Source organism: Vanacampus margaritifer, chromosome 17 (genome assembly GCF_051991255.1).
Source record: "Vanacampus margaritifer isolate UIUO_Vmar chromosome 17, RoL_Vmar_1.0, whole genome shotgun sequence".
Lineage (NCBI taxonomy): Eukaryota > Metazoa > Chordata > Actinopteri > Syngnathiformes > Syngnathidae > Vanacampus > Vanacampus margaritifer.
In genome coordinates this window covers 17,525,115-17,535,074 of record NC_135448.1, presented here as the reverse complement: position 1 = coordinate 17,535,074, position 9,960 = coordinate 17,525,115, and the positions used below count along the sequence as shown (strand labels likewise).

Sequence of the window (9,960 nt, the reverse complement as noted above, 5' to 3'; positions counted from 1 at the left end):
TTTTGTCAGAGTTGTTCCGTCATGAGGAAAAAAAACAACCGGGAGTTACACGCACTCTTGAGCTAAACCCCTCTAATATCACAGGGTATTGAATTGTGTATGCACAAGTGAATTTTCTATTTTTTTTTTGGCCTACAATATGCTAAGCATTTTTATTCAAAATTATGATAGTGGCTAATTTTTTTTTTTAAAGTACCTTTCAATTGTAAAAAAAAAACCAAACAAACAAAAAAACTGCAATTAATACCCTAAATTTTAAATACCTTATTGTTAAAAATTAAGATACCTTAGTCTTAGGCACTTTTATAGGATCTATCAAATTAGAGAAAAGCAGAATAAAACATGGAGACTTAAAAATCCTTGACGAAAAAAAAAAAAAAAAAAAAAAAAAAAAAAAAAAAAAAGCACATTCAGTCGATTTAAAGGCCACATTTACTTTATTATCCATCATTCTTCTTAAAACAAGCCCAACTGCTCCATGCAGGATGTGGTGGTCACATGACCGGGAAGCAAGCGTGGAGCGCGATGCCGCACTGGTTCAGTCTGTTGCGAGCCATCTTGATGTAACCCTGGTCGCCGAATTTCGCACCCCAGCTACCATACAGTCGAGAGGGGGGGGAATAATTATCTTAGAATAATAATGATAATAATAATAATAATAATAATAATAATGATGACCTGTTCTTGATCAGCCAGTAGTCTCTTCCTTTTTCTGTGCCGTAGCCAACAGCCAGCACGCCGTGGTTCACATGGTGGCTGCACCCCATGTCCTCGTATACTCCTAGTAAGCACCCCCCCACAAAAAAAAAGTTCAAAGTGTGGGTCAGGAAACATTTAAGTTCACTCACCGTGGCGGTAGAAGTGGAAATTGCCACGAGACGCGTCAATAGCCACGGAGATGGGGCCCACGTTGGCGAGGGCCACCTTCAGGGCCTCTTCGTCACCCTTGGCGACGAACGAGTAACCGGAGCAGTTGGCCGCTCGATCCTGAGGCTTGTACACGCACTCGCCACGCTGACAAAACACATATGCTTAAGCATGACCTCCACCAAGGCAGAACAGGCTTCAGTAAAGCATTATGGCGAAATTGTCCCATGAAAACGGACGCCCTCACTTTAGCCGTGTAGGGGTAGGCCCAGTCCGGGTCGATGCCGCCGTTCTTGAAGACGTAGCGGAAGGCGTTGCTCATGAAGCCACCGTGGCAGCCGTGGTTTCCGAAGTCCAGCGAGCAGTCCACCAGGTTCTGCGGGCTCAGCGACGTCAGTGTGCCCGTTCTCTTCTTCAGCTGGCCCTCCAGGGCCCCCACAGCACTGAAGGCCCAGCAGGAGCCGCAAGAACCCTGCCGACAAGTTGAGTACCTGCTGGACTTCAAATGTGGAGCGGTTCGATATGGCGGGGGGGGGGGGGGCGGATATCTCACCTGCATTTTGACTTCGGTCACCAGGCCGCGCTTCCGCCAGTCAAGTGATGGCGGTGGCGTGCTTTGCTCCCAGTTGAAGTTCAGTTGGATCCGCTCCAAGTTGGACGGCACCACCGTACCGGTTAGCATGCCGCTTACCTCCTCCTTGGTCTGCCAACAAAAAAACATTAAGAAGTTGTTCATGCACTGGCATAGAGGTGGCAAATCCAGGTCCAGAAAGTAAAAACTCTGCCTCATTTTGGCGTTAGCACCTTTTGTTAGCTAGCTAGCAGGTAATCGAGCTAGAGCTCACATCTGGCGCTAAAGCCAAACTGTGGGAGGGTTTATTTTCTGGACCTGGATTTGCCGCACACGGAATAAACAAATAAAAAATGTCATCTGCAAATGAGGCTCTCCTTTCCCCACATGTGAGGGCATAACAGGAAGTAGACCAAGCATTGACAATGAGAACTGTGGCTTTATACTCTTATTTAATCTTTGTTTTTTCTGTATTAACGTGTCTTTTCACAATTTGTCAATAAAGTTATATGGAGTAGAAAATTCACACAAAAATTGACAAACTAAAATCTATGCCAGAAAAATGTCAATTAAAAAAATGCTTATAATATAAAAATGTGAAGTGTGAATATTACCAGGTCTCCCAAGTGGTTCATGGCCAGCTCGTAGGTGTGCAGGCCCAAAGTGGCCTCCAGGTTGTGGACGTTGATCATCAGCAAGTTCTCCTCCCAGATCCGCCTGCGACCCGACTCTTCCAGCTTGTCACACACACAAACAACAACAAAACTCAGCAAGTCGCAACAAGCGTCCGCCATTCAAAGTTAAGTGGTCACAAATCAGATGAGGGCTTCCAACCTGATGGGAGTAAACTTTATTGTGGGCCTTCTTCCACAGCTCCCAGTGTCCATTCAGAGCCGGGCTGATCATGTCGGTCCACGCAAATCCCCAAAAGATGGCAAAGAGCAGGCGCAACAACATGGCTGCAGCTGCACAGGAAGAAAAACGGAAATAAATCAAAGGTCAGCCTGAAAAAAAATATATGTTGCGTTTCACACCAACCTGGCGAGGAGGTAATAAGCAGGCATGCAGAGTGAATGCAATCATCCCTTTTTATCCAATTAGCTGCATGGTACACACCTGCAGACGATTAGACATGCAAGCTGATTACATCACCGCCACACAGGTTAACTTGATTGGCTGACCGAGTACCTAACGTTTGTGTTTATGTTGCTATTTCATATTCTTAAGACGTATACATATTTTTGCCTTTGATTTAAAGTATTCATTGTTTAAAATTATTAGATTTTTTTTTATAAATAAAAACAAATATATATATAGTTTTTAAATTTAAATTTATTTTATTTTGTAAAATAACGGTAAAACTGCGACGCCGCTCGAAGGGTTTCATGCTGTTTCACTGCATGGGCAGTGGGTGGCAGCAGAGTGCCAAGAATGTGATTGAGCCACCTGTACAGAAAAAGAGAAAATGATGAGCGAAGACGAGTTTTCAAAAGAAAGTAGAGGCCGAAAATCTTTTAATTTATATTTGTAAGTGTTGAATGTGCTAGTTTTTATTTAAAGTCTTTGCAATAAAATAAACTGTCAGTTATACCGGTAAATAATACAATAAGAACATAAATATCTCACAAATAAAGATATACAGTATAATAAGGCAAATAAATAAACACAAATACTATTCTTTAAGACAATAATAAATAATGAAACAAAATTAAGTACCTATATAAAAATAAATGAATGGTAAATAGTATATTAAGCCAATAAATAAATTAATACATAAATAATAAATCCAAGATAAATACAATGTATTGAGTTCTGTAATTAATCAATCAATCAAACAAAATAAATGAAATGCAGTATATGAAGCTGGAAAAAAAAGCAAAGTAATCCAAACAAAATTGTATATTTTATACAATCAATAATACATTCTAAAAAAAATCTATGTGAATATAAAAGCACTCTACAGTAGAATCGAATAACGCAACATGGGTCAAAAATGGATTGATCAACTACTTAACCCAACTTAATCCGGGTTGTTTTGTTTAGGACAAAAAACACCCAATTTTTGGAAGAAAGTTCTGTCAAATGTTTGACTCAAATTAAGTTAATTTTGACTCAACTGTTAATCACAAATGTGTAAAATTGTAGGAGAAACTGTAAATCATCCAAACATAATATTCAAATGAGTAAGAAGTTAAAAAAGTGTACAAGATGTTTATTTTTTAACAGTTTTTGTTTTGAAGTGTGTGTAGTGTGTGGGTGAGGAGGGGTGTGGGGTTGTTATGATGATGAATAAAAGGCACAACCCAGCAATGTGCTACCTTTACTATCACCTGGGAAAAAGCAGCTTCCAAAGCAAATAAAGGTGTTTTAGGAGGTCCCGGGGGGTTGGAGGGGGGTCTGCTGCCGCGGCCCTCAGCCCCTTCCCAGCCTCGCTGGCTCCCTCTGCAACAAAGGAGCAGACGGTGATTGGGCCCCGGCTCTTTTGTCTGCGTCGGCATGGGGCCACAGTTAAAACGCTTGCAGTCACCCGGGGGTTCCCGCCGGGGACCCTCCACAACTCCAAATGGAAAAGGTATTTTGGAGAGAAGTGCAAATAAAAAAAACTGAGAAAATGTAGTTGCACAAGTGTACACACCCTTTTATAATTGGGGATGTGAAAAAGTATTTTTTTTAATTATTATTAGCATTAGCATTAGCTTATTTACGAGCGACCGATCACATTCAAACTCATGTTCAATTGAGTCAGCACACACCTGCCACCATTTCAAGTGCCTCTGAGTAATACCAATTAAAGGTCAGCTGTTCTAGTAGGCTTTTTTTTTTATTTGTATTTACCTTTTTTGTTGAGTTTTTGTGCTAATACTGTAATGTATTTGTCTTTGGGAGATTTCAAGTATTATTTTGTAGAATACATTTAAAGACATATGAAAAAGATGGGAGATTGCTGTCAAGACAGCCACTTAACAGCCACTATTTGCCAGAAATTCCTGCAGCCTTGCCATAGTGGCTGTCGGCAGACTTTCTGAGCAGTTTCCTGTGTTCTATGGCATATTTAATGCCTTTAAAAAAATAATAATATTATATCGCTTTCTGGTGGCTTTTTCTGCAAGATGTGACTACAAAAATGTCAGGAAATGCCTACTAGAACATCCGAACTTCATTTGACGTCAGTCACAAACACTTCAATCGCTTGACTCCCATTCAAAAAAGAGTTTGAACGTGATTGGTTAATTAACACAGCCACATCCCAAGTTCTAAGAGGGTGTGCACACTTGTGCAACCACGTGATGTCAGTTGTTTATTTGTACTTGTTTCTCAACTCTGCCTTGACTTCCCAGAGTGTGAGTGGCTGCTTGAAAGGAAAAAAAGGAAGCGGTGTAAGGAGCCAGTCCAAGATGAAGGGCCAGCAGAAGAAAAGGGGCAATTACTTCTCCTTTCTTATGGAAATGCTAATGAAGTGGGGACGCGGGGTCCCTCGGGTAGGGTGTGTGGAGGGACAATAGAGGGCCACGGGCAGGTTGAGCGTCACCGTGTAAACTGCTTCCTGTTAGAGGAGGCCATTTAAGGCTGGGACTTTTACTGACTAACAAGCCATCTCCAGGCCTCCACTACAAAGAGGCGTCCCTCCATCAAAGCTGCGTGCGGCCGCTGGCGCGTCTGCGGAGAACGCCACGTCGTCCTCGTCCCCACACTTTTTCCCGGGACGGATGGAGGGCGTGGGGGCCGGACGACGTATATTGGCCACGGCACAAACCGTTTAGCATAAGAAAATAATATGGGAGTCAGAATGTCAACAAAAGCAATGTCAAGACACTTCCATTTTTCTAATAGTGCCATTTCTATATTATTTATACTTTTTACACAAAATAGAACTTTAAAAAAAAAAATACTTTGCTCTCCAAGTGTCACGAGCTACACGAGTGTATTGAACTTAAAAGTTAAATACAACTGAATGATAATTAGGCGCTGATCACTGGCCAATATAATATTATACAATTTAAAAGCAAATGATACATTATTAGTAGTAATTTAGTATTTAGCTGACAAAATAATGCTGTTAAATATAAAATATGAATGGCATGGACTACATTTACCGTAATGACAACCACCCCCCCCCCCCACCGCCCAAATTGTTCAGCTCAAAGAATTGTATTTATTTATTTATGTAAATCATTATTATTATTTTTTTAATTACAACACAATATTGGGGGCGACAGGAGAAGCCAAAAAGTATGCTTAAATCCTTTTAACCTTTAATTTGTCAAAATAATAATAATATAACTAGCTGTAAAGGCAATATGATATTTTTGCTAAAGTTACATTTATTTGGACTATATTGGCTCTGTAATTGGCTAAAATCCACTTATTTTATTTCAATTAAATCATAATAATAATACCTTTCTTTATTTTTAATTTTATTATAATTAGCAAAATAATGCTGTTAAATATAAAATATGAATGGCATGGACTACATTTACCGTAATGACTTTCTTTATTTTTAATTTTATTATAATTATTTATAATTATTTTATTTATTTTTTACAAAAGAACAGTGCTAAAATTAAAGTTTAAAAAGTGGTTAAATAATGCATATACTGTGACAGGAAATGCATCAATTTAATAAATTTTTGTAATATTGTACGAATAACAGTATTTTTTTTTTATTGTATTTTTTCAAAATGCTCAAATTTACAATAACAGCATAACCTACTGTTATGATTTTAAGTATTTAATGAGTTCATCATCATCAGTACTAGTACCATTACGTAGCTGATTGGCTGGGAGAAGTCACATGGTCTCAATTTCAGAAGACAAATATGATTCCGTTTAGAGGGTTTGTTTTATTCCACTCACTTGATGGACAACTTCTAATTGCATGTACTTGAACAGAAGGGGGCAATACACGGGCCTCGTAGGTGGGGATGGTGGGCCTGTTCTTAAAATGCATCTATTGTCTTTTAATGAGAGCCTTTGATGTGCCCCCCCCCCCCCCCCTGTTTGCTGTTTGTACACCTGGGACCCCGTGCCTGCATTCACATTGGCTGTGGGGTGGAGCGGGGGGGGGGGGGATCGCTCGCCATATTCCAGGTAACACTTTTCAATCAGCTGGCGTGGGAAGGCAGTAAAAGCAGGCCGGCCCCCTTTGTTTACCTCCTCTGCTTTACGGCGCGCTGTGCAGTCCGCCCCTCCCTCGGCCACAAACATCCCAAAACCTCCTTGCTACGGCCCTGGCAGACGCCGGCTGCCTCCGTCATCGGTTTCACTTATCCACCCCCAAAAAAATTTGGTGGCCATATCTATCGTGTTAGCATGCACCAAAAAAAAGTCTGAAGGGATCATATGCAAGGAGTCAGCCATTTTGGTTTGAAGCAAATCAGGTGAGAAAGTACATATATGAGTACTTTGAGGATTTTTAAAAAGTTGGAAATATTAGCAGCGGACTCCAGTTTTACCGAGCAACACAAAATTGGGTGAACTTGTTTATCATGTACAAAAGGTCTCAAGGACCCCTGCATTAAATGAAACAGGAAGTGAGCCATTTTGGTTAAAAGACACAATTTAGAGCAGATTTCAGGCCTGTGTTAGAAAGTTTGAGAGAAAAAAATCAGCCACCAATGCCAATTTTACCGATCAACACAAATTTGGGTCAACATGTGTGTCAAGAGAGGAAATCAAATGAAACAGGAAGTCAGCCATTTTGTTTGAAGCTGCTATTTATTTGATCTTTTTCTTTTTTTTTATGGCTTTTTCAGTGTGTCAAGATCAGACGCGAAGACATTGAAGCTTTCCCGATTACGGCTCATTGTCCGAGTGGAGGCCGCGGCGGCGGCGGCGTGTTGCGTGTTGCGTGAACGTCTCATTTTAATTGTGCATTTGCAGAGGTGAGGAAATGCCGCTGGAGGTGGCGGCTCTCAAGTCACACGTCCTGTGAGTAAATAACGTCGGCCGGCCGGCAGCGCCTTCGTCATGCCATCCTTTAACACTTACTGTTTGTCAGTGCAAAGTGGCCTTTTGATCCCCCAAAATGACCCCCACCTCCCCCTCCCCCGCCCCCCACCTCACCCAATCCAACCACACTCCCATTGGTGAGATGATATAAAAGTCTACTCGTGATTAATATCTGCTAATATTTGCCCATGTCTTCCTCGGACCCTCACGTCATGCGGGCCCCCGAAGTGTGATCTCACCGTGCATGTGTGCAGATGTGTGTGTGTTTTGTGTGCGCACACAGCTGGGAGGGGGATGAGGGGGGCGGGGGGGGGGTGTCTTGGGCTGGTGAGTTAACTGTGTTTTCTCACACACTGGTGTCTGCTGACTTCAGCTGCTCATATTTACATCAGGCAACAGCAACAGAGGGAATAACAGAGGCCAAAACACACCTATAAAAAGAAAAATAGACATATTTATATTTACATATGAATATTACTTGTATGGCGATATCATAATGCAGCGGTTTAGGTAAAACTAAAAAAATTTTTTAATTTGTCCAGAAAAAAATGTTCATTTGTCTTAGTTTTACCAATGATTGAATAATTAAAAAATAATCCAAAAATAAAAATAGTGCTTATTGATTCTTGTGCTTTGGGTCAATTTGACCCGCAACATAACAAAAAAAAAAAAGTGCTAATACAAATTGAAATTGCTTGTCGATGCTTTGACATAAGACTTTTTTTTTTCCTTCAGCAGTGTCAAAACATAAATAAAATAGCCGAGGGCAGCGTCATTAGCATGCCAAAGGTCCCGAGGCTCCCACCACGGGGACCCTGAGATGAGGGCCGGTGTGGGCCGGCGTTGGTTGGCGGGAGACTAATTACTGGCCCCACTAATTCTTTTTATCCCTTTCAAAGAGGCCGAGTGATAAGAAAAGTTGAGTTTAGATTTCCTGAACTTGAAGTGGAAAGGCAAAAGCGACAGACGAAAGCTCGGTGGGGCTCAATCCGCATCGCTCTCAGTGTGTGTGTGTGTGTGTGTGTGTGTGTCGAGGAAGTGACCACAGAGTTTCTTTTTTTGGCCCCTTTACTATCACAGAACACAATGATATTATATCGATATTATTATTGAAAGGCATAAAATGTTGTCAACAGTGTGAGATTAAAAAAAAAAAAATCGAAATATTGTATATATTAAAAAATATTTTCAAACTGTTTTCCATTCGAAATATAATTTGTATGATTATATTTCATCCCTCGTAATAAAACATTTTGCTTCCACTTGTTGTATATTCAAATCCATTTAATGCACTAATAAAACTACGGATAAAATAAACAACAAAATAAACTAACTTTTATTATTTAATTTTAAACTAAATTCATTTTTTTCTTTTTAAAATACTAGTTTTTGCTAGCATTTTTTTTGTTGTATTTAAGAAAAGATATAAATATTTTGCACATTTTTGAACATTTTCATCGTATGTAATACATGTAAAAAATAATAATAAATTGGGTAAAATCTGTATTGTATTCAATAGAATTGAATTTCTTAAAATGTGTAATTTGTACATTTTATTAATTTAATCCAAAATGTTGCAAAATCCCATTTCGCTAACATCTTTCTGTTAAGTGAAATCGAAAAATGCATTGTTGCATTTAAAACACAACTAGAACTCTTTATTAATATTACAAAAAAAGTTGTATCAATGTGACTCTATACTGTAGCTTGGGCGGAATTTTCACAATAATTAAGCTTTGTAATGTTGATGATAATAATTATGTGGTTTCAGAAATTAAACACTACATGGTGTTTTGGGCGGTGGAGTCCGGGTGGGGCTGGACAAGGGTTAAATATTAAAAAATATTAGCTACGGCCCTGGAAAGAAGATAAAAGACCAAACAATGTCAACATGCTGACAAAGAAACAAAATAATGTCCGCTAAATAACTTGAATGTTAGCAAGTGGTCCTAAAATGAGCTTGTTTTGCGCGGCGAGCGTCTTTTGTTCCCTCCAAGTGTTTTTCTACCTGTTGTCCGCCTTGAGGGTCCTGACTCATCCTGCTGATTTATTTAGGCCGGCCGGCGGAGTCCTCTGGAAAATATGCATGCTTATGAGTGTCTCTTTGTCAAGCACCAGACCTCTGCAATATTTCGCACCCAGGTGATGCTACGCCGCTGCTGCTGCGACTTGCCCGAAGAGCCACGACTCCATCGCGTTAACCCTCGCAGTGCCGCACACCAACTACAAACTCCAGGTAGCATTTCGCTTTAACCGAATATTTTTTTGGAGGGGAAACAATCCTACCTGCAGTAAATATTTGTGACGGGAAAACATCCAGGTCGTGTTTTACATAAACTTGTTGTCTAATGTTATGTGAGTGGGAACGGAAAACCTGATGTAGTGCTTCACGTAACCTCAATATCTTTTGGGATAACAATCCGACCTCTAATCCTACCTCGCATTATAAACAAACAACCTGACTTTTTTTTTTAGGGGGGGTGGGGGGTGGGGGTGGGGGGGTCATGTGTCTGAAGGGAATATGTAATATAGCGTTTCACGTAACTTCAATAACTTTTGGGAATAACAATCCT

The 9,960-nt window shown here is 40.2% G+C and overlaps 1 protein-coding gene across 1 annotated transcript; it reads right to left on the bottom strand.

Annotated features, from left to right (window-relative positions):
• Positions 1–418: 418 nt before the first annotated feature.
• On the bottom strand, positions 419–2,514 carry LOC144037051 (cathepsin K-like). Its single transcript, XM_077548185.1, has 8 exons — positions 2,477–2,514; positions 2,273–2,403; positions 2,053–2,175; positions 1,421–1,570; positions 1,115–1,339; positions 849–1,014; positions 679–781; positions 419–594 (listed from the first exon to the last, which is right to left on the bottom strand). Exons 2-8 carry the CDS (start codon positions 2,393–2,395, stop codon positions 495–497), a joined length of 990 nt encoding a protein of 329 aa, XP_077404311.1. The 5' UTR covers positions 2,396–2,403; positions 2,477–2,514; the 3' UTR covers positions 419–494.
• Positions 2,515–9,960: the final 7,446 nt, after the last annotated feature.